Below are 27,971 nucleotides of genomic sequence, written 5' to 3'. Positions count from 1 at the left end.
TGGCAGCAGGCTTGAAACTGCATGATCTTTAAGGTCCCTTCCAACCCAAACCATTCTATGTTTCCATGCCACTGAAACCTGTCATAAATGACACCAGCAGGAGATGACAACAAATAATTAAGAAACTTCCATAAAATTCTGTGAACAAACTTCACAAGGACTTACCCTTCAAGTTGTACAGAAAGTTCAGCAGGTTAGGGATCAGACACTGGCTGAGCTGAGATGCTACATTCAGTTTCCTAATCGGAAGCCACAATAGATCACTTTGTTTCACTAAGAAATAGTGGATAGTTTAGTAATTTCCAAATCTGCTCTTCAAGTTGGCTTAATTCTGCTGTCTTCAGAGATGACGAACAACATATTTGTTTCAACTTCTGACTCACAGTAGGCTGGAGCTTACTCTGCATTAAGGCACAGGTATAGAGGGTATGTCCAGCTGTTCGTACTATAACACAGAACAGCTCTCTACTTGTTCATATGGAAATTATCACACCAGTAGCTGGAAAGGGCACAGAACCCAGTGAGACCTCTGGATTCCCCGTTAACATGAAGACTACTGCATAAGGGATTACCCTTCCATCTAAGCGCTGACAGGGATGAGTGCTGCAAGCGTTCACATGTCTGAGGAGGCCTTCTAAATAATATTACCTGTGGCCACCCTGGCATTTCCATGATGTGGAAAACTGGCCCTGCCTTTTGCTCACTTGTTGTATCACAGCATCAGGTATCCACAAGCCCTGCAGATAAAAGCACATATGCAAAGGACAACCTTCATTACTTAATGACCACTGTCTTTTCAAGACTATGCACTGTTTGGAAATTCCAGATTAACTACTCACATAGTAACCCAACTCCAAATGGGGACTGCGCGTGCTACACGGGCACCTGCAACAGAGAATCTGCATGTGTACATAACCTGATGCACACACGTGTGGTTATTTTGTGATGACACCCCAAATAAATGTTTTGACAGGTCTTTGCTCTTACATCATCTCTAAAGCAGAAAAGGGGAAAAATACAAGACAAAAGCATTCAGTTTTCTTGGCAATGGCACCTTCCTTGACAGCACTGAGTTTGATAGGATTGCATCAGAAGCTCCAACACTTTGCTGGAGATAGAAGAACTTAAGCATGTACTTAAGCCATATACATAGAATCATAGAATAGTTTGGGTTGGAAGAGACGTTTAAAAAATCATCTAGTCAACCTCTGACATGACTCAAGGGAATATTGAAGAGGGATTACAAAGGATGATCCAAGAAAATACTACTCAGTTGATACTAGGAAATGATTCATTGCTTACAAAGAAAATTCTCTCTGGGGCTAGGTTTCTGTTTTTGTTAGGTGGGAAGACCAGATGAAAGAACAGAAAAGGTTGCAGTGACAACTGCTAGCAGCCTACTGCAGAAAACACCCACCTTGTGTCTGGCTACAGTGTGGTTTTTATGGAGATGCAGTCTCTTGGGGTGTGTCTACATAGAGATGGTTGGGATAGTTAAGGGGAATTAACTACAGGTATAAAATTAAAGCTCAGAAAACCCTTCATGTTTTCAATTGGAAATAAAGCAGTATTAAGTCTAGTGCAGAGGGCTGTGGACTGACTAAGCTCCACACCTGTGAGACGTGAAGAACCAGCAGTGGCCCAAAAACCTAGTTAGAGATTACTTGTTTCTGCAGCATCTAAGCTGGCTTCTCGTCATTCTTTCCCAAGCTGCAATTGCAGCTTTAAGTTCTCAGTTGACGAGGCAGATACAATTACCCTGTCGTTCTTCACAGGACGCTGGGTTCTCTTTCTTTAAAAACTTTTTTTTTTTTTTTCTCTTTTTGAGAGAGGAGGAAAAGGAGAGAAAACAACCTGTCTGAGTCATCGTTCAAATGACTGGGTTGTGTATTCATATATCTGTGAGAAGTTCAGTAGTAATCTCAGGATGGGGGCAGAAAAGCGCACGCTGGCACCTCACATCCTTGAGAGCACAAGTCATCAGATCAAAAAGGTTTATTGTTGAGGTGACTTGGGCTAAAAGACCCATAATGCCTACTGTGTTTGAGAGGCAGCAGCACAGTTTTGTCTATACAATGCAGGCTGACAAAATTCAGAGGATTTTCATATTTTTAATCCATAAACATTAAGCCTCATCTGGGAAGCGACAAGCCCTGAATTTCTGAGATTCCAGCAGTCCCAAAGTCTGTGACTGTAAAACGTGGCTGTTCTTTCAACGCATGGATTTGGTTTCAGCAGTCACTCAAAAACGTATCTTGAACTGCTAAGGGGAAAACCGTTCCCTTTTACTTCTCAGTGCTCCTCAAAAGCCCTTTCAGATTGTTGTTCTGAAAAATGAAGTAACACATGTCAAACTATCCTTGCTGCACTCTCGGTAGTCCGGAGAGCTTACTCACAATTGCATGTGTCACAGCATTCACTGAGGACTTCTGCTCAGTGGGGACTGATGCCAGACCTGCACAGTAGCACATTCTCCCACTTATCCCATAGACTGGCTGTTCCCTTAGCTCTAGGGACATGGAGCAGCTGCTGACCCCTCGTATCTATTTCTCATACACTGCATCTTCTACTCAGATTTTATCAAAGAAACCACAGTGATCTGTCGCGACAGGACTTCCTAAACCAGAAAAGAAGAGGCAGGATTTGGGCTGTCCTGCACGTTTGATGGTGAAATGCCATTTGGTGATATAAAGAACTCAACACAGTGATACTGAATCTCACAACTACACGGGACTGTTTTCTCTTCCTGACTTCCAGGTTTTAACACAAATGTCTCATATAACAGAAAATACAAAGGTTCTGATGTCTCCAGTGCCAAAAGTTTCTGCATTCAAAATGAAACCTTGATATTCTTTGATAGACACAGAACCGAAATGACCCTCTCCGGTATCAGGAGATGGGCTCGTTAGTGCAGTATGCATTGGCAGTTAAGCACCAAGGAGGAGAAAAAGCTGACCTTGCAGCCGCAACGCATTCATTCAGTTACTTTGGTGCTCATGTCCTCCTCTGTATAGGACTTGCCCAGAAGCAGTTAAGGTATATACAAGCAGTTTTTTAAGCTGCAGCATATTGGAAGAAGACCGAAAGCAGTAAGAAGATCAACGCAGCTCAGAAACTGTCTTGCATGATTACTCTGTCTTCACAAACCAAGTCAGGCACAAAGGGAAATAAAAATAACCAAGGCTGGAGCTTTGAAGCTTCAAGAGAGGGAAAAAAAAAATCTCTGTGCCCTCTTTTCCAAGCACAAGTGAAAACTACATTAACTAAAAAGAGTGCTTGGCCCCATGCACTGTGCCGTACTGACAACAGCAACTGCGATTTAATCAAAAAGCCTCTATCGGCAAAGCATGGCACCTCGATGGTACCTTTTAATTCATAAACATTCTTCCCACAGAGGGATGAATTTGAGTGTTAGTTTGCAGAGAAGCATCTTCTCTGCTGATGTAAAATCCTACAGCTCCACCGCAGCCTGATGAGCTGCACTAGGAATTACTAGCAGGGATTCTGTCCCAAAATCTCTGGGTGCGAACCAGGGCACACTTGAAAAAGCATTTTCTCACTCTGTCACTCCCACGCCCATCCACCCATCTCCTGGACTGAATTACAAGAAAACTGACTCTTCTCCATCATTCCCATTACTTAAGTGATCTTAAATGACTGGTTAAGCTCCGTCCTTATTAGTTCAAGCAGAAAGTGTGGAAGAGGGAAGACTGACAACAGACACAGCAATTCACTTCCTACATCCTAGCAAATATATACAAGTACAAGGAGCCCATTTTCCAGAAATTCAACTGGTATGTACTGAAAGTGAGCAGAGCACCCACCTTTGTGGACTGATTCACGCGAAGATTCCATTTCAAAAGAGTGCCAATTAAGAAACAGTTGTGTGAAAAACTTAATGTGATTGTGTGGATACGATAAAAAGGGCTTCTCCTTCACTACCGAGCATCTATCTACCTTCCTCTCCAAATATATACACATATATACACATACACACACGCACACACATAGATAGATGGATAGATATAAATACATGTGCGCACACACACGCAAACACACACATATATATATATATTTATATATATATATTCTTTTCCAGTTCTTGGAGTGGTTACAACTACTTTAGTCTACAAGGCAACCTAAGGGCACTTCCTGGCTCTAGCAATAAAGTCCATCATGTTGTGGAGAGAAGTAAAGGGAATATAATTGAGGGAGAAGAACAGAGCAGTTTCCTATCTTGTATAATATCATGTAACAGGTCGACACCTCTGAAAACGATATATCATCGTTGTTGTTTCTGAACCCAGACATATTCTCCCTGTGTTCCAGAAGAGCAAACGTTCATCTTGTTGAATTGCTGCGTACAGAGGTGCCACTAAGCGATTTTCCCTTTTTGGTGGATAAGTAGTTGCTTCCAAATAGTTTGGAGTATATGACATAATATCCTACGCATCATTTTTTGTTGGTTTGTTTAAAGGGAGATTAAAAGAGTTTTGCTTTTTTCTTCATGTCGTTGCGTCTCCAGAGAGGTAACTTGTCAAACTCCTGTATCGTCATGCCAAATATTTCTTGGAAAACTTCAGGTGCTAAGTGACGCTTTAAAAAAAAAAATAAGGGGGGGGGAGGAAAAAAAAAAAAAGGAGAAAAGGCAATGGTCAGTCAAAGCCAAAGAGACACAATAGGAGATAGGAGTGCCTTAGGGATTTCATGTCAATGTGTAAAAGCCATTGCAAGAAAAAGTAATGCTTTGGCAATACACACATCCAGCTCCTCCTGAACTTGGGGGCTCACTGGATGAATAAAATATTGCAGTTTGTTAAGTTTGAGAAGTTTACAAAGGAAATTGGGAGAACTATTTCAGGTGATGCATAAGCAAGAGACAAAAAACCGATTTGTCTGTAGTCACCTAACAAGCACTGACAGACCAGAGAACAAAACCAGCTCCTGCACACCCCTGTCCCAGGCTTTAGCGAGTTCCCTCTGCTCACCTACGGAAGTTCAGACCCTGGGTTTCAGGAGAGCTTTGCCAAAAGGCTGCAGGTCAACATCTGACATTTGAAGTTCTGAGAAGGAAGATGTCTGGCCGCACTAACTCTCCAGCACATTTCCCTACCGCCAATGAAACATTTTTTGGTGCTGTCTAGTGCACAAGTTACTTCTCGTTCAGCTGCTTTAGACTGCACTGGATGGGGAAAGTGTCTCCCCGTGGCGCTAAGGTGAGACAGCATTGAATTCCAATTAGCGATCACATAGCTACTAGTCTAAAAATGTGCATGAATGGTTACTCACCCAAATTTTTATGGCCTCTTCCATCCATCTCCTTGGAAGTTTAACTAACCACAAACAATGTAAATATCCTCAGCCTTCTACTGGGCTGTTTAAATCTTTCTAATCCACAAAGATGTAAACAACTTTTATTTGTTGGCAGAGATTTAAATCCTGATATTTTTGGCTATCAGCCAAGTCACAGAACTCATGGATGAGTTAAAGAAACTTAGACTTTTGTTTCTCAGGGACGGCTGACACTGACTCTTAGCTAAGAAATGATCCAAGATCAAACTAAGTACTGCTCCATTGCACTATGGATCCTAGGACTACAACACACTGGGGCTTTTTACAAGTTTACAGGTATATAATAAATTGCTTGAAAACACAAGGGGGTTGTGAGAAGTTCAGCCCAAGAGCAGGGAGACAGAGATGTGGGACTACTGGCCCAGCACTGTTCATGGAGATGTGGCTGATTTCTCCCCATCTGACTCCTCCTTCTCTGCTTAGTGCTGAGACATCTTCCCAGCCTAACAAGAACCCACACTTCAGTGTTGGAGCTTTCAAGTATGCAACAACAAACAAGTTCAGCAGGAAATAGCATTTAGGAACTCGCTTCTCTTACCTCAAGTCTGGTTCTGTCTACATCTTTTAGTATTTTATTTCTCCCTCTGTTGGTCACCATGAGCATTTCATATGGAAAAATCTGTTAACAACGTATAAAAGGGGGAAAAAGAGATGTATTTACATTCTAAAGCAAAAAGAACACAATGTGTCTCATTTTCACAACCACACAAACATTTGGTTTCTTTTTCAAAGGAAATCACAGCACTTTTGTCCCCTAAGGATGCATGAAAGCCAAGCCAACCTGGACACAGCAAGAACTTGGTGAGTATCAAATTGCCTCGTATTGTAGGGCTACTGTGCGCTTGCTTGATCCCCACTGATTTTTATGGTGCATATAATACAGCTGACTTTGTTCGGACAGTCCTCTCTAGTCAATATGCTTTCTCATCCAGCGATGCATAAACTTAAGAGTTTATTACAGTAAATATATCTGGCATTTACTGATGTAACTGATGGCTGCCAAAGTGTGGACAACTCTAAGGAAACCGACACTTAGTGGACATTTGAAAATGAACCACATGAAAGTACATCAGAAAAAGCAGCAACTCTGAATAAGCAAGATATTGATTAGTGGGGCCAATGCAGTCATCAAAACGCATCACATGATTGTCTTTGCCTTTGTGGATGGTTAAAGAATTCAAACAACCACCCACTGGGCTTGCTGGAGATACTTTTGTAGACTTATTTGCCTTATGCACCTTCATATGCTTCACAAGAGAAGGCGTCCAGCATATCTGCATTAACATTTCCCCTGCTTTCCCTTTCCATTGCTAAGAATGCTGAGAACTTACACAAATCAGTTCTTGGCCAATAACCCATTCCCGAATTGAAAATAATTCTACTTTTTTTTACAGGTTCTTTGTTTGAAGTAAAATTTTTACTGTCAGTGGGTCTCAAATGACTTTAATCCAAGACACACACCGCTTAGGAAGGATTTCAGAAAACTATATGCCTTGACATAAGTTTCTGGAATCCTTCCCAGGCAAATAAAAACTCTGCTTTAGGATTTTTTCCTTGCACAGACACTTCCCTAAACGCCTGGAATGACTTAGAAGAGCTCATGCTCCATCTGACAGTTCCTCTCTACAGCCCTTCTCATTGCATGTCTCTGCCGAGTAGGTAAACATCACTGCCAGTGAGGTTCTCATCCAACAGCTACAGAAGTTTTTCTGCAAACTTCATTGGCGATTGGCTCAGCATTTACTGAGTTATTTATGGGTCTGGTTTTACTTGCTCACAGGGAACAAGTGTGAGACCACCAAAATTCTCCTGGAAAGACAGCTGAGCTACTATCAAACACTATTAATCAATTATTTTAATATCAGAAGAAATTCAACCTAACCACCTTCTGTGCAGAATTAGGCCATTAAGTTCATTCCATTGTCAACAATTATCCCAATGAACTTTTCAGGAATATAATAAATAACATTCAGGCATCAATGAACACACCACTGAGTTTATTGTAAGTAATGAGAACTTAAATAACGTGTGCTTACATACCCATTGTAAGATAAGATTCTTAGGAGATTCTGACATTGTCACAGTTGTACAATGAAGTATATACTTTGAATTACATCATTTATGTTTGATACTGGAAATGGCTACCATATACAGCATTATAGGAAACTAAAATGTAACTTTTCATATATAAACAGGCAGAGTTTAAGTTAAGATCTATGGTCATAAGTACATTTTATATTTAGATATTCACAACAAGGCATGTCTCAGTCTGGGGTGGCAGGATGCACAAATTCTGTCCTTTCTGGAGAACCATTTGGTGAGACTTGGTCATTCTTACGTTTATTAATTTTCACTTTTCACATGTTTGATGCTGCCTTTGACTTGGATTCGTTTACTTTATCAGGTCTAAGTTAGTGTTGGACCATTGACGTGAATAAAAATACTGCCAGTTCACATAAGCTGAGGGTCTGGCATCACCTTTATAAACATCAAGAGAAAGTGACCTATCATCTCATAAAAATGCCCATAAATTTTACCACTAATAATACCGACAGAATTTGTCACCCAAAATAACATTCCAAATCAATGGGTGCATCAGTAGCAGTGGTGGCTGTAAGAATCATATTGCACTGAAAGAGAAATTATTTGGAATAAAAAAGTAGTATCTCAGGAGTTGGGGATATCCTCAAGGTCTTAATTTATATAATATATAAAAACACTTGTTAATATACATTGCACTCGAGTCTCAGCTTATAAAGCTAGGGTTATTGCCTCGTACAGTTTGTCTGGACGTGACTCGGAAGCACAAGGAGTAATCTCATTTGCAAAAAGAGCTCATCACTTAATTGCACAAATGCCGATACTTGTAACTTTGGCAAAATCATGATTTCTCGGAGGGTTTACTGGCAACAGAGAAAGCTGTAAGATTTAAAACACAGCCCTTGTCAAATCCCCTTTGTATCTAATGTTAATTTTTGACTCAAACATCTCTGGACATTGCTGCAAAAGCATTTTACTTTATATCTTAAATTATATGCAGCTGACATTGCCTCTTTTCCCACGAAATCTCCTGAAGAATTTCTCGTCTAGGGAATTATTATTGAAAGGTGTCAGGCTAACAGTGCTGAGAGCTAAAGAACACATCCAGACAGACGTGTAGGTATCTAACTTCCAATCTGAAACAAAGATCTGTGTAGTTAATTAATTTTTAAATCAAGACAGCCCCAACAGCGTGTTGTGAGCCACCATGTTCTGCAATTTTCTCCAATATTTTTCAGCCTGACAGATCTAAGACTTTCCCATCGAGTTTGGGCTGCTGTTTTGGCTAGTGGAACCTTAACAGAGACCTAGCATCTTTAAGTGTCTTTGTTTTGCCTCTGGAAAAGCCTCCCTAACCCAAGCAGCAAACCTGGGCTGCCTGCAGCCTGCAACCTGCCTGAATACTATCACCTGGAACAGGCAAAGTCCAGAACAAAGGGAGAGGTTTGGCACATAAGGAGCAGGGATTGAGGTGAGGTAAAAAAAAAAAGACAAGGGAACTAAGACATTTCCTGTATTTTTATCTGCATTTCACAGTCAAACCTTCACCGTCTTGAAGGAAAGTGAATAACATCTGCACTTGCCTTTGGCTCCAACATGTTAGGCATAGATACTCCTCTGTCCATTCTCATTCCAGGGACATGACCATCCGGAAGGGACTGCATCAGATACAGGTATACATCAGACACATAGGTTACACACACAGAGGGTAAAGGCACTCAAGTAGCGGTGAAAACAAAGGTGAATTTGCCCTGAGACTTCCTTCAAGTCTTAATATTTAGCCTTATCATATAGATCATTGCCATGGCTACTGTTTGCCACTTCTCTTGGGCATGCAGAGGGATCCTTCGATCCTCTCTGCCATCACAGCCTTCCGGCACTGCTAAGGCTGATGACAGCTTCCTGCCAAGCCTACAAACGTCACTTCCCAGGTGGACCTGGGAAACCCAAGAGAGTGGTGGGCCCTTTTCCACCCCAGTGACGGGTTCTTCGCTGAAAAATCAGATCCCACCCAACAGCGTACAAAGCACTCTTATACCTCTGGGTTTTCCTTCCCGTCACTTACTGTATCAGCTGAGGGATTGGGCTTTTTTTTTGTCTCTATAAAGGGAAATTTTTACTATGAACACAAACAAGGATAGGGTAAAAAGGTGCTGTTTTGACACAGGCATTGTTCCAAATGAAATAACCTTCTAAGCACAACATATGGACAACTCCTTTCTCCTCCCATAATCTAATTGTCTTTCCAGTCATCATGATTTTGATATACCATTAACAAAATTATCCAAGTAATTAAACTCTTTCTTAAACTGCCATTTCATATTGTCATTGTGCTGAGGAGCCAGCCAGATTCATACCATTCTGGAAAAAAAACCCCTGCAGACAGGATTTGGAGTAAAATGTTTACATTTGCAAGTACACCTCTTACTGGCTCTTCTGTGATGGCAGCATTGCAGAAAACTATTGATCAGCCATCTGGTCTGGAGAGCAAATTCCAGGGTAGAAATGAGGAATTCAAGGCTCCTGTTATGGGAGAAAATTGCCTCCAGAAGAGACTTCCTATACGTCTCTGGGGTCAGTATGACAGAGGCTGGAAATAAATCCACCCCCATCTTTCCAGGGAGGACTATTACAGATAACTCAAGAATCAACGGACAGTGGATTTTACAGAGCAAGTCACAGAACCGGTGTGAGCTGTCTCAGCTCAGCCCTGGAGAGGTAAGGAGGAGGAGTCTGAGGCTGTGCCTGGTTTTTGTAAGAGTCTACATTGGTGATTATGCTTAAACATGCAGGAAAATCAAAGCTATTGTCTTAAGAAACCCTTCCCTGAAGCAGAAATTCGAACTTCAACAAGAAAGTAGATGCTTTTAGGTCTGTTGTCAGTTGATTGATGAAAACCTGTACTCTACCTGGAAATCTGAAAAGGAAAAGAGAAATCTTATCAGCTTTATAGTGTGGGAGAACAGGAATCTGTCACAATCTACCAGAAAATCCTTGTGTCTTCTGGTCTACTCGATCTTTTCAAAATCCCACCCAACTCTTTAAAGCCAGCAACCTTTCTACTTTTGGACTTTGTAAAGAGTGAAACACTCCAAACATTGCAGCCCTTTTCATTTTGAGCAGGCTTCTCATTTAGGAAAATCCAGTCACTTTGGAACTATTGAGAGACAAAACCTCACAATCAAGTGAATAAATAGCCAACTAAAACTCAAATGTGTAGAGCAAGATCCACCTCACCTAACCTCTGCCTTCAGGAAGCTGTCTAGATTCCTCCACAGTCTATAAGCAGACAAGCACCAACAGAAGATGCCTGATTGTAGGGTTAAGATAGTCCGGATCAATTTAACTTTGGAGATAATTAGATAGTCTCTCTCTCAGCTCAAACCATTTAAACACATTAACTCTCAAAGTCTCATAACTTCCATAAATATTGTCAATTTTTATTAGGCAATGACTGACATGTAGCTCAACATAATGATAAAAATCAGGATCAGCAATGAAGATTAGAAGGCATTATCCTTCTTTTGCCACTGTGGCACATTCTTTCAGAGTGGATGGTATTTTTCAGAGGAAGAAAACACTGTAACAGAACTCAGTACATATTCTTGATAACATACACGCTACCTGCTTTCCATTTGCACCAAAGTTAAAGCAGTCCCTTGGAATAAAAAAGGATCAGCTCCACATAATGGACCGAACAAAAGAATCCCAAAGTTTTTAATAGGTATTTGCAGAGTTTGATAAAATTGTTGAGTTTACCAGTGGAAATTAAAACCTACTGAGCGAATACAAAATAACCACATCCACAACCTTAAAATAAAACAGCAGAAATGATCGAACATCATAACATGTTCAGTAATGAAGCGGCATGTAAAAAGGCTCCTCAGCCTTACCTCTAACACCACCACTCACATCCCCATAACTGTTGTACTGACCAAAATCTGTAGACACCGGCTGTAACAGGAGAAGAAGGACGTGCACATAAATTCACAGTTCATGACTTCACAAGCAGGTTGGTACATGGGGAGTAAAAAAAATTGTTTGAAGCCTCCCCCCCTCATTTTTCACAACATTTCTTGCATTGCTTTTTTGCCTTTTTTAACAATGGAGTTTGTGGAAAGGGAAATTAGGCTTTGTTTGAGTTCACATGGTTTTCTAAGAAAGCCTGATCAAACTGAAAATCCAACACAGTTAATACGGAAGTAAATACCATGGGTAATTAAAGCCACCTTTGCTTCTCAAAATCACCATCTCCTTACCCTGTGAAGTCCATTTTTTCCATAGCCAGGGAGAGAAGAGGTTTTGGATGCTGAAGCATGTGCTGTTGAATGAGGAAGGAAAAAATGTTTTACTGGAAAAATCACATGGAAACTCAAAACCAAGAACATTGAGGAATCTAATCTAGCATAAAAAAAACAGCTATAGGAGCTAAGGATATAACCAACTGAGACTTCAAGAAACTAACACCTCAGCCCCAGACTCACCTCAACCTTCCCTGCATTCTGTAAGTTCCACACAGCTTTATCATGCCGTGGTGATGGGTCATTGTGAAGTGACACTGTGATTTTGTCAGCCTCAAAATCAAAGTGGTCTCCACTAAGTTGAAAGTAATGCTCAAGGATCAGACAACAGAGCAAAATAACTTTTTAATGCTTAGTTAGATAAGTATTGCTGTGCATCTGATGATGGGACCAAGATCAAGGACAAGAAGAATCCAAGATCAACCGTGTTTGGCTGGATAGGTTCCCTATTAAGTCTCCCATGCAGTTCCATTCAATTCCACTCTCTTAAGTGGCACACAGTTTACATACCATCATAATCTCTGCCCCTTTCATGAATTTCCTTTCTATCCTTTCTACTGCAACTATAGCATTCATGCTTCCGTTTTTCATTGCTGCACAAGCCAAGATGCAGATGACTAGCACCCTCCAGTCCCTCTGTACGTACATGCTTCAGCTTGCCTTTTGTGTGCTATGAAGGAGAAAATGCCGTTATTTTTGGTACTGACTTCACTAGGAGCACAATTAGAATGGGTAGTGCTGAGTGAATTCAAACGAGTTTGAGAATTTGAGAATTTGCCATTCTGATTTGATAAGTTATGCTGTACATGGTGTGACACCTCTGAGAACATGACATCATTCAACAGACCTCTGTGACTCCTGCTTTCATCTGAAATGAAAGTGAAATAAGGTATCCAAGGGCGTTCAACTTAGCATGCACTGACCTCAGAAACTGCATAAGGCAGATAAAGACAATATGGAAATGCCAAGGGTGTCTTCTCAAATCCAGACAGAAAGATGGATAAGTAGAAAGACTGTCAGCATAATGACCAATAGACCTTTACACCAAATACAACACCTTCAGATAAGATCCTCCACATAAAGAATGCAATTTTGGGGGTTTAAAATGTTATTTTTACCCAAGCAGGGCAGGAATTGTAGAACTTGAGGCACTGTTGTTGCCAACAATAAGCAGCTTTGGGAAAAGTATCACTGATTCAACAAAAGGCAACTGATGACTGCACTGATTAGCACTGCAAAGAGGGATGGACACATCTCCAATAAAGGAGTTGTCCAACCTGTGCTAAGGTTAATCAAAAATCATAAAGCTTGAGTTGAGCAGGTAGATTCTGGCTCTGTAAACATTAAAGTGAGGAAGAGCCACAGACATTCTCTCCAAGACAATGCAGGCAATACATTTATACAACACAGAATACGAGGAAATCTTAGTTTGCTTGGCAGCTACTCCAGTGGATGACTCCAAAGAGATTCATCTTGTCCTTTCTTGGCTCGAAGCACAGTTGCTGTGCTCCTATGACCAGTGGATGAAGACAGTGAAATAAAACCCTCAAACCCTTCTCTGGAGATCTGAGAAGGCCACAGATATCTATCAAAATGTGCAATGAAGCCAAGAGTCTAAACCACCAATTAACCAAAGTTGACCTTTGTGCTTTTGCTCTGGAACAGAATATCCCCAACCAAAACATCAGCCAAGGCCAAAACACTGGCTGTGTTTGGAATATGCAGCCCCACCGGTATACGTTGCAGATTTTCTGTCCCTAGGAGGAGAGACTAAACAGTGATGGGAACCACCAGTTAAAGCAGAATGTGTTATTGTAATTTAATAGCCCACCCTATTAGCATGCGTGTGATGTAATAGGCACTGAATATTTTATCTCACCCCTTATCTATATCAGAAAATCTCTCTCCTCAAAATTGCCTGAAAATCTCACATTTCTTCTAATTAAAAAACAACCATGACACTTCTCCTCTCACCAAAACCAGCTAATTAATTAGGCCACTCTTTCAGGGAGTATACCCCAAATGCACCTATCAGTAGCCTTCCCAGTGGTGTCTCTTCTGGGAGACGACCTGATATGTGGTGTTCATTATTCACTCTTCGTTATTAGCTTTATTGCCATGAATTACCTGGAGAATCATAACGACTGGCAGAAAGCGCTGACCTATCACGACTCTCCTTTTCCATTTCTTCTTTCAATATCAATTGTCCCAGACCAGAGTTGAGCTATAAATGGCAATTAAAAAATATTTCAATAAAATAAAGCTGATCAAGGCAATAGTAGAAATTGCTCAGAGAAAAGAAAGTGACATTTCTTTGGATGCTGCTTGGAAGCAGCATGAATCATAGACTCGTAGAATGGTTTGGGTTGGAAAGGACCTTAATAATCATCTAGTTGCAATGGCAAGCTTATAACCACCTTCATTAGCTGTTCCTCCTGCAGCTGCCGACGTCTCTGTAGCTCCTCATCATCTTCCTCTCTTCCACTTGATCTGCGTCTCATGTCAGCTCCTGCTTCCAGAAGACCACAGTACAGAGAGAACTTTGTGTATCAGTTCAACCACAGCGTGAAGATTTCAATGCTCATCCAAAGTATTGGCCAGTTTCATTTACTGAGCAGACAGAGCAGTATTTCCTTGCAGATCCACCCTTAATAAAACTCGCCTAGATCACCTGTCCTATGGATATCAGGACTTTGTAAAATTAACATGAAGTTCAACTGCTCATGAGTTCCAAACCAAGCAACAGTCTTGGATACAAAAGCCACGAATCAATGCAAAAGGGCCTTAGATCGCCACTTCTGGAAACATGGGGTTTAATGGCACCAGTAACCGTACCAAGTGGCTGAAAACATAAAGTTTGATTTACATCTATACTTCTATCTAGACTTAGAAAAGCAAATCTGAATTAACATTTCAAATAAAAAAAACCCACCTACATCAATCTCCTAAATGGACACTCATACTTGGAATAAACAAGGCCTTATTTTTAGTCTAAAATGAAGTATACTAATTTGATCCATTGGATAAAGCTCACCATAATTGACTCAGGTGTTATACAACTTAGTTCCTTACTTTTTATTGAACAGTCTTTATTTTCCTGAATATTCTTAAGACACAGTCCAATTTGGATAGCAGGACGATTCCATGAATACATAGAATATGTCATGCTGCAAGCATTTAGACAGTAGCTATACTGTTCTGCACACGCTATACCCTGATATAGTTATTCAGCAATCCTATGTTAGACAAACTCAGTCTTTTATTTGAATGGAAACTAAATTTTGCAACTAAAGTATCAGAAGTTTTATATCAATCAAAAAGGTTTTCTATAGCAGTGCTAAATTGATGCTAATATGGACAGAGGAAAAAAGTATGGAGTATTTAAAAAAGTATTTGTATTTAAATTATTTATCATTCTGTTTGATGTCTCAAGCTTTTGCGAGGCTTCTCAGCACAGCAGCAGTAATACTGCTTTTCTGACAGTTGAGATCATTCTAGCTCAAAAGCAAAAATATCACTTCAGATAACAAGGTGAAAAAAATGGAGCTTGTGGGTTTTTCAGTGATTAAATTTCTAGGATGCCCTTTTATTTCTGAATAAAACACCTCCATGAGCACATTTTTATTTTTATAGTTTCCAAACCAGTCCTGTTTAGATTCCCAGGTGCAATAAAATCACCTGATAGCCAATACACAAAGCAGTTTTATTGGAAACAACAAAAAGTTGTTATCCACTGCTTGGAGACTGAGCTGAGAGCCAAAATTTCCAACAAAGGCTCCACCTCAGACACATGGCATAATAATGCTGTGGTTACCCCAAGCATCATCAGGAGAGTTTAGTATGTAGACGTTATCACTGTGACTGTAATGTTTGTCAGGTTGTGTATAAAGGGCATTTTCAATTAATTGCTGCTGCACAGACTTCAACTGGTCACCAACCCCTCCCATCCCTCCTCTCCTCTCCCAGCGCTTCTATGAATATCCCATCGCGAGGAAAACCGTACACCCCCTCACAGAAATCTGAAACAGGCAACACCTTCAGTGTTTCAGATGTGACTTCATAAATGAACCAGGCTGGATAGTTTAGTTCATGCTATGAGAAGCGATAAAAACTAACAGAGGAAGAAAAGGCATGAAACAAAACAAAAAAAAACTTAAAAATGACCGTATACATGATTTAAAGAAAAGATAAGATACTAGATGAAAAATATGAAGTCTGTAGAAACTAGAGAACCAGTAACTCTCAAAATCAGGACTTTTTTAGTCCATTAACTGTTCCACTTCAGTCATTGCTTCTTGCCGTGAAAACAGGCATGTGGTCGGAAGCAATCTTATTTTCTGTGGAATATTTGCTATTAGCTGAAGCTAAAAGATTAAATAGATAATAACTGAAAGAAGTCAGGCTTGTGTGACAAAGCACTTCTTTTAACTCCCGCAAAACCTCTTCTACTCAGTTCTAGTCAATATTTTTTAAATTACCACTTGAAGGTCTCACCAGAAGAACTGCACTTTGTGGCAAACACCTGGAGTCACCACAATCTTCTCTACCCATTTTTACGGCTCTACTATTAATCTACATTTGTCACCAGTACCTTTAAAGTCACATCACTTGTATAATTTTGTTTTTCATACCTACGGCTGCAAGGGAGGGAGGACCTGGCCAGTGGTCGGTCTCAATCTTTGGTATCTCGTTGGGTGCTGGTGCATGAGCTGCTGGGAACTTGGAGGACTTGATGATATCCTCGGAGGACTTGCTCTGTGCTGCCAAAGCAGCTGCATCTAGATGGCAATCAGGGAACTTAGCTATGTAATAATTTCTACCAGTATAAAGGTCTTCTTTATTTTGGCAAAAATTCATACTTTACAAGAATTTAGTTTTCAAAAGCAAACATCTTCACATTTTGCTTTTCTAATTGCAATTGGAAGCGAAGTAATGTCTTTCTCTTGCCAGTTGATCAGAATAAAAATTCCTTAGTCATCCCCATCTCCAAAATAACCCCAAATCAGCTGTGGATTTTACTAGGATTACACAGTGTTTGATCAGGCAACAGTAAGAAAATTTGCCAATATCTCCTAAGGACAACTGATTGTTAATAAAGATGAAACCAGAGCTATGTACTGATCTGCCTTCCCTCTAGGGCATGAAAACAAATAGTTCAGAGTAACAGCACTAAATTTAAATCTACTGATGCTAATTTTTCCCTATGTTTCTGTGACAGAGCTGCAAAATAAACACAGAAAAAACATTCTGAAACAAATAGGTTTATTTAACCAGTGGATTTTTGCCCCTGCATGCCCTTGCTTATTAGCATGCAGGAGTAGTAAAAGCAGATGTAGATCTGTTAATAAATACTAAACTCCATTCGGATCAATTTGGCAGGGAAAGGCACTTGCAGTGAAATAAAATATCTCAGCAGTGGGGCATCCACTCAAGATTCCAGTCTACGCCAAATCTCTTAAAAGCACCTGAGGATGCACGTTATGGCTTTCACTTCTTGATATGAAAAAGAAAGATAATCCAATGGGATTCAATTTGCATTCAAACCAGTCTTAACGACCTCTTATGTGCAAACTCTTAGCTCAAATCAAATTCTCTGACACGAAGCTATAGTATTAGCAGCAAGGATTCTGGACTTTCTTTTCCTTTTCTCTTTTTATAAACCAGAAAGACATCTGTTAACAAAGTGAAGCTCTGTGTTGCTCATCCAACACATTCAGGGTAGTTTAGGAGCATAGTTTAGATATCATTGGGAATCCTGAGCATTTTATCATTAGGCAACTCTGAGCAAAATTGCGGGTATGCAGGAAGCTGATCAGAGTTTACAAAAGCATGACTTCAAACAGTACTTACGTATTAGAATTGGTGATGTCAGTGGTTAAACATTCACATGTTAATGGGAGGTGAGAAGATATATTAAAACCATAAAAATAAACAAAAATAATGTTAGGACTTTTTCCAAAATGAACAAATGGTTTGAAACTTAAAAAAGAAAGAGGGAAAAACCACAACAGTGTTATATGCAATGTTCACTCCTGATGACAGAATAAACATCCCTGGTTTTCCTAATCACGGAATCATTAAGGTTGGAAAAGACCTCTAAGATCATCCAGTCCTACCATCAGCCCAACCCCACCGTGCCTACTAAACCATGTCCTGAAGGGCCATGTCTACAGATTTTTAACACTTTCAGGGATAGAGACTCCACCACTTCCCCAGACAGCCTGTTCCGATACTTCACCACTCTTTGTGTGAAGAAATTTTTCCTCACATCCAACCTAAACTCCCCCTGGTGCAACCTGAGTCCATTTCATCTCATCCTACCACTTGTTTCTTGGGAGTAAAGGCCAACACCCACCTTGCTACAACCTCCTTTCAGGCAGTTGTACAGGTAGTTATAAATAATCATCTCGGATCAATGGCTCTCAGCCAACTGTTCATCTAAACCCTATCGTACTGCTGCTTTGCTATTTAACTCTAAGTACATTTCATTGGATAAAGGGTCTGCAAAGGGATGCAAACTCAAAGTCTTTAAAAAGTGGAGTCACCTGTCTTTCACCACACTACATAAAAACAATCTATTTGAAGCTTTCTATTCACAGCAGAAGAGAAGAGTGACAACTCCGTTATAAGCAGGACCTTGCTCTGCAGTACTAAAGACTGCAAGGCAGTGGGCTTCTGCCATCATTGTTATTTCAGACTTGCTACAAAAACATCTATACAGAAAACATAAGAGCACTAACACTACCGTCTAACTCAGAATTCAAACACATGGAAAAACAAGTTACCTGAGCTGTATCACAGGGCTTGAGAATCAAATTAGCCCTCTTAGTGACAAGTCACCTATTTTATCATCGATAATTAAAGATTCTTATTTAAAGGTACATTTGGGATTCCAGTCTGATAATAACATCTCCACCTTTGCCGAAATAAATTATTGTACTTTGTCTGTTTAATATAAGGATATTCCATGAGGTCCCTGTCAGAGAACAGTCTTTTGTTAAACCATTTTAACATGATCAGTACCTGTATTATGAAAATATGAACTTAAACAAGTGAAATAGAGGAAGGCATCATAATACTAAAGAGACAGCAAAATCCCAGTCAATGGCAATTTTGCCATTGGCCAAGATTTAATACAATACGAATGAAGCCACATGCTTTAAAACACACTCATCGGGACATGCAGTAACAGCTGTTTCAAGCTTGGACTACTAATTTTTAACGCTTATAAAGTAAAACCAGAATGCTTTTCACTAGTCTGCATGCCTTCAAATTTAGTCGACAATCCAGTTTTGAAATAAAAAGGGGAAGGTAATTTACCATGTTGTTTGTAGATGGGTGGTTTTCTGTAGATGTTGACCCCTTGATCTGTGAAATTGAGAAACAGAAAAATGGGAATATGAAAACTACTTTTGTTGTAGATAACAGTAACTCCAACACTAAAATAATAGACAGAACAAATCAAGGATGTAGCACAAGAAAAAGCCAGAAAGTTATTTCTGGTATTACACCAAATTAGGTTATTTAAGAAAAAAAAAGAAAAGAAAACATAAGAACAAGTGAAAAGTCAAAGACATGAGGCATGAATCCATTGGGGCTGATTCTGTAACATGTGGATGCATCCAAGTCATGAATCATTCCTTTTAAACATTCAGAAGATTATCGGTGGTATAAAATTAGAGAAGGAATGCAAACAAGCAAGACAGTTCAATGGTGAAGGTACAAGCGATTTGGGGAAAACTACCCCAAATAACTTCTATGGAAAATTGTGCTTCAGTCATATCAGCTCAATTTTCTTTCCACCTGAGCGGCTGGATCGAGCAGAGGAGAATGCGGTGAGCCTACCACTCACTTCAAAATCCAGGAATAAAATAGCTGCCTAAAACACTGTTTTGAACAGTCAACAACAGCTACACTTCAGCGAGTCACAGAGATGCTTCATGCAGTGTTAACTGATAAACGACTAATTCTCAAATCACAAGGGCAGATTTTATTTCTTTTTCTGTAATTTTTTTAATGTAAGGCCCATACATTGCATATCACCAATGTAAATCTGAATAAAAACACTCCCTGGAACGCTAATGCGGTAAACCTAAAGCACGCCTAGAAGATGTAGTTTTACAAACAATGGTCTAAGGAAACAGTTCATTCTAAACTACCTCCCACCCAAACCAACACTTCATGTATTCAGCATAGCTACAATTAATAATCCAAAATCAGTGCAAAATTGGCCAAAACCAAAATGAGATACTGGGAACCAGAAAAATATTGTCAGAAACCCATTTTGCTACTTCATACGGCCTGAAAATAAATTTCATTTACATTAGAATGAAAGAAGAAAAAGCATTCTAGAAACACATGCTGTGTATCTCCAATCCAACTAAAGCTCTACAGAAGACAACTTAGCCTTTGGCATTAAGGAGAGCCAATCCTGCGAATCTGTAGAAACAGAGGCAAATCTTATTCTGCAGAACCTCATGTCCTTGGCTAAACAGGCAAATTCATTGCACACAAAGACATTGAGGTATTTAATTCTTGTTAGTGATCGGTTACGGCTACTTGACCAGCAAACGCGTATAAACAGTACAAAGTCAGTCATGCAGGACTTTTGCGCACATCTATACCAGAAAGCTAGAAGGAGGACAGGAACACGGCTCCTTCTGTGGCCGCAGTGTGCCAGCTGAAGAGGACCGCTCTCCTACCACGCTGGAGATTATTACTCAGAGCCATTCATGCAAGTGCACTTTGGCTGACGCAAGTCCAAGTAAGCCAGATTAGCTTAAGCAGTTAAACCAGCCTACCTGAGCCAGGCCAGGTCACACTGACTGAAAAAAGTTCCCACAAACAGTTTATCTGGCAGATCTAAGGAAAGGAGGAAGAGCAGGAACCTCTGGCAATGCAAAGGGATACCTGACCGAAGGGGACCTGAAGAATAACTCGATATCATAAGGCTTTCAGCCAGCAGTGATGCAGTCAGAAGATGCGTGTCAACGACTCTAGGGACACACCACCCTCATCTCATCTAATTCCAAGACAGATGAGTTTCTCCTAGGCTGGAAGAACTCTGCAGCTCACTTCAAAACAGAGACTGCCCTTTATAGGGAGGATACCCTGAGGGTTACATATCCTTGTGGATCTGAAAGTCTTCCTGAGGACACTAAGCCACTGCACAAAACAAGCACAGAAACATACTCGCGTGCTTTAAAAAAATGGAACACTACACTAGAACTGTTTGGTTCTAGACTGAAGTCCCAACAATCTGAGTGAACACCTGGAATGGCTCACTGATCAAATCTTTCTGCACGCCACTGTGAATCCAAACCAACTCCTCCAAAGCTGACAGTTATGCCAGTGCTCAGCTGGTACAGCTGCGAGAAAAATCAAGCCCTACATATCCAGCTCACAGGCCATCAACAGACCCTGAAAACAGAGGCATTCTAATGGTGAAACACCAACCAAAAGAACAGGTGAAAATCACAATTAACCCCTCCCCCATTTCTTAACTCATTACTCCTCTCGGCAAGCCCAGGAGCAGGCGGTTCCGAACTCTGTGAGTGCACCCCATGGTGAACAGCATGAAACGATGGAGACAAGACAAAAGTTACAAAGGCTACATTCTACACTGTGACGGGACACCGAGACATATACAGTGCCAGCTCCTACCTGGAACATGGAAATGTTTAGGGGCCTGAGCGTAAGTTGGAGTGAGAGGGCGGCTGTCGGGCCGATAGGGGACAGGGGAGTTCCGACCGCTGGACGGCTCATTGCCTCCAATGAAAGAATGGAGAAAACAAAATGAGAAGAGGGAGAGCAATAAAAAAAAAAGCAAGCCCAATCAAACCCAAACAAAAATCGGTGGAATCAAAACCTCCAGGGAGAAAAGAAGTTGAACCAAAAATATAAAAACAAACAAAACCAAGAACCTCGTGATATTTTTTTTTCCCCTGATATTCCTGCAAAGAAAAAAAATTCATGTTCAGGCTGGAGCTGAGGTTTGAGCAGCTCAGATTCATTCTGACAGCACGCATGCAGGAGCTGTGTGATTAGATGGGCAGCACGGAAAAGAAGAATGGAAGACTACTTGGCAATGATTTAGTACGGAGATTGATATTTGGACTCGAAAGTTGCAGGCACAGAGCATAGTAGTTAATACGCAAACCCGAAATGAAATCAGCTCCCAAGCAGATAGAAGCAGATGCTGGCAGTTACTACAGTTCCCTAAACCAAAAGCGTACAGAAGCTAGAGATGAAAAATAGCTGTTACGTCACTTGGCCCATATCAAAAGGCATAGCTGGTCTATACACACTCTTTCATTGGTTCAGCTCTCTGCAGGACATTTTTGATACAGCAAAGCAATTTGTAAAGCAATGCAGCCCATCTGGTGGCTGCGCCCATATCGTTGGTTCCATCCCAAGTCTCTGTCAATGCCAAATTTGGCTCTGGTGACAATACTTCACCCCTGCTGTTTTAGCAAATCTGAATCTAAAGTCTAAAAACTTATGTTCCGTTTTGCACACGCACTTTGTTCCATTCGCAGGATTGCTTTTACAAGGACTATTTCTTTGCCTCCTAACAATACACTACAGCAATCCAAGGGCCCTGAAGTTCCCGTGTCTGTCGGGGTGAGAGGGCTGTTGCAGAACCATGCTGGTTGATTCCTAAGCATCCAGACTCAACAGCCAGATACCCAAACACACGACTCCGTGTGTACCGTAAAAGAATGTTGCTACCTTTTACTTTGCACCGTTCTCGCACAAGCAAAACCATCTCATACTGGTGCTTATTTCACATGGGAATGGGTGGCCACAATAATGAAAGGCAGGGGAGCATCAAACCGCCTTCCTTTTTCAGGTATGCGCAATGGCTCAAAAAAACCCTAGAAAAGCTGATTAACAAAGCAAAGAAACAAAAAGGGCAGGGGTACAAGTACAGGAGGGCTATAAAACACAACAAAAAACAAACCGCAGGCATCCTTCCATTACAGGCTTCCTATGCCCCATTAGAAGACACAAAACCTTGAACTCAGCACACTTCTTATTTATAGATATGGGGGGGGGGAGTTTTGTTTACGTTTTACACAATGTGTTTTACTTGAACAGCCACGTGCCAATCTAAAAGGCACCAGAGGGAGAAAAAAAAAGCTCTTTACATTGACCTCATTGAGAGATCCGTGCCACAGAGGCTTTTGCTAGTACACAAGTCGATCCATTTGCACACACATTTTAAAAATTACATGCACAGTACAGGGGTCTTGGCTGTACAAAATTTGTCCAGAAGAATGCATGTGCAAAATTCTGTATTTGCCAATTCGATATCTCAGCCCTGAATCACTTAGTGTACATGATGACCCCCAAACATGATGATGGTTTTCTATTCTGGGTGCAGTGATGCTGAGCTTCAGGTCAGGTAACAGTAAGCACTAGGTCTACTGACTATAAAAAGCAATATGAACAATCATTTAAAAATAGTATTATTATATCTCTGCCATTATTTGGCAATTCCAATATTGTATTCTACTTGTCCAGCCCTTGAAGTACCATGAGAGTGAAACATCCAACTTAGTTAAGCTGATTTTACTCGTGTTTTTTGTTTCTATTGAGAAACAATGAGTTACTTTTCAGTAAAATTATTGCTGTATAGGGAAAAAAACATCCGTATTGAGATGACCTCAAGATATAATTGATTCTAAACTTCATAACCCTTATGGAGACGTGTAATTTCTGCCTTTCTGCTTCCACTGGCATTAGTATATCCAATAAATCAGAAGAATCAAAAGGGATTTATTGATCTCGTCTGTCGTAACAGAAGAGTCAAAAGTACGGTTTACCTGTTCAGAACTGGTAGTCAAAACGTGGGCATAATCTGTTTACAATGCCTCTATTACCAACACTACAAATACAGGGAAGAAACTCTTCTTTTATCCTTCTCTTTATCCCAACTTGACACAATTAATATGTTCACATCCATAGATGTACGCTGGCTAATCCTGTATCTGGTACACAGATAATTTTTTTACAGAGAACTGGTAATGTTGTATAATGCACACAAAACGAGACAGACAATTAGCACCGTATCATGGTGCACGTGTTTCTTTACCGATGTCTCTGTTGGCTTTTATTTCCTGGAGTTCCTGTGCAGCTTCTCTCTTCCTAATGACTCCCACCAGTACTGACAAATGACTCTTTATACTTTCTAGGACGGCAGCCTCAATTACCTCCAACCGCTGCAGGAAGGGATGATACATTTACTTATATTCTGATCAGATCATCCCCGATGAACCCACTCTAATAACGAGGCTTAAGTGCTTCAGATGCTGCTGTAAAATCACCTACAATTTATGAAAGCAGTGCCAACATCTGTGGAACGTGTTTATATGTGCAGGAAAGTAGAGCTGCTAACCTCATGGCCAGCCTGCTTGCAGCTCCACATGAAAATAGGGGCTGAGCACGCTCTGAATTTGGGTTCCTTGCTGTGACTGCCCAGGAGTTTCTCTTAAAAGCTCAGATGTGCCATAACTAGTGTTAACTCCACAAAGCAACCATTTATGTTCACCAACACTGTAGGAAAAACTAACCCCACGCTCCTGGCATGAAGTTAAATGTGTGTACCTGCAGGTGGGTGGGGGATGTTCAGAGCGAACAGGGTAAGTTTTGATATAAAAATCAATAACTTGAGTACAGCAGCCTCAGAAGTGAAATGCAGAGGCTTTTTTTTTCCTTTGTTCTGTTTGCTCCACCAAGTAGTTCCCATTTTCTCTATATATTGTTTAGCAGGTTCCTATAGTCAGAGGGAATATAGTCAGGAATATAATCGCTTGCCTATACCTGTCACAGCGTAAGGCAGAAGCCTTCTGCCTTCTGACATGTTCTCTGCTGGACTCGCTGCGTGATTCACAAGCTCAGATCACAGAATCTGGCCAAAAATCCATATGCAACCAACACTGAGCCTTTTGTCAACCTGCAATTTTCTTGCTCTACATCTGAATAGACATAGGAAAAAGAGCTCAACAGCACCTGAAACCCTAAATCCTATTCAGGTTTTGACAAACTATAATTCATCATCTTGTCCAGATACGTAACTCATATTTCCAGCACAAAACTGAGAGTCACGGAACAGCTAAAACACAGCTGTTTTCCAGAGCAGAGCTTTCAGCTGCATCCACCCTGGAAAACAGTTATCACACACTGAGAGCATTTGATTTCAGAGATCTGCCTTAGGGAAGGAAGGCAGGAACCTGTGAAAACCAAGGCCAAAATTCGCTATGAACTTGGGTAGATTCCTTATGGGAAGGTCTGAAAGCAGAGGAGAACGCATTACTTTGGAGCTCTTTTTACGCAGAAAACTTACGGGGGCTTTGCAATATTCTTGAATGCCTCTGAAAAATTCTAGGCATGCGAGATTAAACTCTGCCTCTCAATGTGAGTTTTGTCTCTAATTTCTGTAGGGTCAGGGTTTCTTTCATTCATGGACTTGTTTTGATCCTTTCATAGCAAATACAGTACTTTATTGAAACAAGACCAAATTCAACAGAGTCCAAATGAGATTAAATGAGGTCTAAGCTGATGCATATTACACCCTCTTCCAGCTTGTTTAACATGTATGTGACATTAATGAACTCTCACTAAGACCTTCTGAGGCGTATTTAGTCCCTTCACTCCTCAGAGTTCTTTACATTTGGCCTTGTATACAAGACTTGAGAATTACCCTTGTTTAAGCATTCAGCTGTATGAAACCTGGTCTAAATGTCTGCTTTTCTGGCTTGAAATAACATAACTGTAATGTGTCAGATGCCACTTTCATTATCATTACTTCTTGAAAATTATTCTCCTTTGCCTAAAGAAATAAAACCCAAATTATAGCTTTATGGAATCTTGCTTACAACTTACACCAGGTTCATAAAGTCCAAGTGACTTGGAGAAAGGCTGACCAGGTACAAACGAGATCACACTTTGCCTTTTCTTTGAGTCACTGCAGATTTATCTATCACACCCAATTACCTCCCACAATGCTTTAGTTCTCATTTCAGATACATTCCCAAACATCTAACTCTAACTACATCTAACTACTAGACATAAAAATACTACTCTCAAGGGTAAAACAATGCAGGAAAAAGGTAAAACTTTGAAACTAGACACCTAGAATACCCAAGACGAACTCCTCTGGATAAGAATATCAGGGAATTGCATGAGGTGCAGCCACTGCCAGACTAATCTCTCTTCTCTGCTGCACGGATATAAATCACAAGATGTGGGTACCTTACACTTGCTCCTTCTCAAATGTACCACATCCAGATGGTGCACAGTCACAGCGATATGAACTCCGGTGTTCAGGAGCTTTGCTGAGTTATAAATCCAGTCCCGGCCTAAGACCTTAACGTAAAATTTTCAGAAAATCATGGATTCTTACAATCTCTAACGCAACATCCCTGATAAGCACCATACCCATCCCATTGTCGACAGCCCTTGCAATCCCACCTGGCCTTTTGTGCTAATAAAAGATTGTACCTAATCTACATGTGAGATAATGCTTTGATATGTGAAAATAACAGGCATGGATTTCCAATAGTTCTTCTGATTTGTCTGTTGAAGAAGCTATTTGCTCAACAGAAAAAAAAGAATGAAAATGCCACTTGAAAGAGTGTGAGCATTAATTTGGGTTTACAGCAAAGAAATGTTGAAACTGCAAGGGTTATGAATTAACTGCATGCTGAAAATGAGCAGTGTATCTATTTTTAAGGGTCCCAATCTTTTAAATTTGAAGTGAGATTTACCTTAATAGTGACATTATAGGAAAGTTGAAAGTGCATATTAACAAAAATCATCTAAGAAAAGGCAAGAGTAAAATTAGTAATGGTGATTTGAATGCTTGAAGAGCTATAATATTGAGATCTATTAGCATTTCTTGGAAGTTCATGGCAACAACATCCTTGCAACTGTCCTTGATTATCTCCAGTTCATAGTTGTGTACATCAGTAGTGTCAGAATAGAATCTCTGTTCAACTTACTCAATTGTCTTTTTGAGCTCTTGCAGGTGATATAAGCCATGACCTTCTCTCCCAACAGAAGAGATGGCACAGCCAGAGAACGTTCCAATAGAAATAAAAGTAAAACCACATTCACAGAAAGGAAGAAACAAACCTAAAAGCTTATTGAGCTGAATGAGCTCCTTAAAGGGACACAGTGAAAGAACAACTCTCTCCGTAAATCAAACCAAGGAAAAGAAGAGACTGAAAAAAAAAGAGAAACGACCAGATCCTCAGGTAGTGTAAATCCTGCAACTCTACTGCTTTTGGCAGAGTCTTCTGGTTCTCACTGGCTGAGGAGAGGCCCAGAAATTTTACTTTTGTTTTGTTGTGCACTAATCATTGCCAATGTGATTGGCAATGATTAACTTTCATGTTGCCATCAATCTTTACATAATCTTTGTTTTTTCCTTCTCCGTATTTTCAATCACTTTGCCCTCATCCAGGCAAGATTTGTAATCAATTTCTAAATCCATATTTTAAGAATGTGGAAATAATAATTAAATTGGATATGCTAATTGCTGTAGTGATTGTAACGTACTACTTAGAAAGAAGGTAAATTAGGCACACGTTATTCTAAACAGTAAATGACGATGCTTTCCTGTACATTTCTAATAGGTAATTGCTTGTTGACTCTTCAACTAGGGCCCTTAGAAATGACATATTTCCTCTGAAAAAAGGACATTATGTCTATTCTAACATAGTTTTAAGTGTAACGGTGCATTTTGAGGCATGCTCAGCTACACAGCCAATGGCAACCTTACGGAGATACACCTTATTAGCTTTGACAGAATGCCAATAAATCTCCAGCCTGGAGGGTACTCCCTGGCAAATCCTGGCTCCTTACCTTTGACATGGGGGATGAAGTGGTGTCGGAAGGGGGAGTTGGGGCGGGAGTCATGGTGAGTGGAGCTGAGACTGCTAGTGCGCAGGTATGACAACCGCTGCACACCAGTAGAAAGCAGCTCTGCGGCAGCAGGGAATCGGGGGGCAGAACAAAATGAAAACAAAGAAAAACAATAAGAGAAAGGCAGGGAAGGAAGCTTCAAAGGAAGAAAAAAAAGGCATTGAACAATTAGGGTTCTGAAAAGAAGGAAGGAGAAATAAAAAAAGGTTAAAGACGTACCGAAGGGTTCATAAATGTTAGACAAAATTACAGGAAGAATTAGAAGAGAGGCTCAGATTTGAACAGCATCGCTAATTTAGCGTAACATTTATTGGCTTAATGAGCTTCTGATCTATGCCTTGTTACCAA

The 27,971-nt window shown here is 40.4% G+C and overlaps 1 protein-coding gene across 10 annotated transcripts in view; it reads right to left on the bottom strand.

The window, feature by feature from the left end:
• Nucleotide 1: 1 nt before the first annotated feature.
• Nucleotides 2–27,971, bottom strand: part of ABLIM1 (actin binding LIM protein 1) — a 202,737-nt gene continuing 174,767 nt past the window's right edge. For 3 of the 10 annotated variants that reach the window (XM_054071491.1, XM_054071492.1, XM_054071493.1), the window contains 11 exons: nucleotides 21,357–21,461; nucleotides 19,014–19,061; nucleotides 16,325–16,471; nucleotides 14,111–14,202; nucleotides 13,821–13,917; nucleotides 11,652–11,713; nucleotides 11,286–11,346; nucleotides 10,302–10,309; nucleotides 8,976–9,050; nucleotides 5,891–5,971; nucleotides 2–4,596 (listed from right to left, as the gene is read on the bottom strand). In XM_054071491.1, the coding sequence (XP_053927466.1) occupies nucleotides 4,483–4,596; nucleotides 5,891–5,971; nucleotides 8,976–9,050; nucleotides 10,302–10,309; nucleotides 11,286–11,346; nucleotides 11,652–11,713; nucleotides 13,821–13,917; nucleotides 14,111–14,202; nucleotides 16,325–16,471; nucleotides 19,014–19,061; nucleotides 21,357–21,461 (890 nt within the window). In that variant the 3' untranslated portion in view covers nucleotides 2–4,482. Of the gene's footprint in view, nucleotides 4,597–5,890; nucleotides 5,972–6,015; nucleotides 10,310–11,285; nucleotides 11,347–11,651; nucleotides 11,714–13,820; nucleotides 13,918–14,110; nucleotides 14,203–16,324; nucleotides 16,472–19,013; nucleotides 19,062–21,356; nucleotides 21,462–27,971 lie in introns of those variants that run through there. The other 7 variants (XM_054071490.1, XM_054071488.1, XM_054071489.1 and 4 more) reach the window with 5 other exon arrangements.

This window comes from Cuculus canorus, chromosome 7 (assembly GCF_017976375.1).
Source record: "Cuculus canorus isolate bCucCan1 chromosome 7, bCucCan1.pri, whole genome shotgun sequence".
NCBI classification, from domain to species: Eukaryota; Metazoa; Chordata; class Aves; order Cuculiformes; family Cuculidae; genus Cuculus; species Cuculus canorus.
The sequence above is the reverse complement of the archived record's forward strand: the minus strand, read 5'-3'. Positions and strand labels throughout refer to the sequence as shown.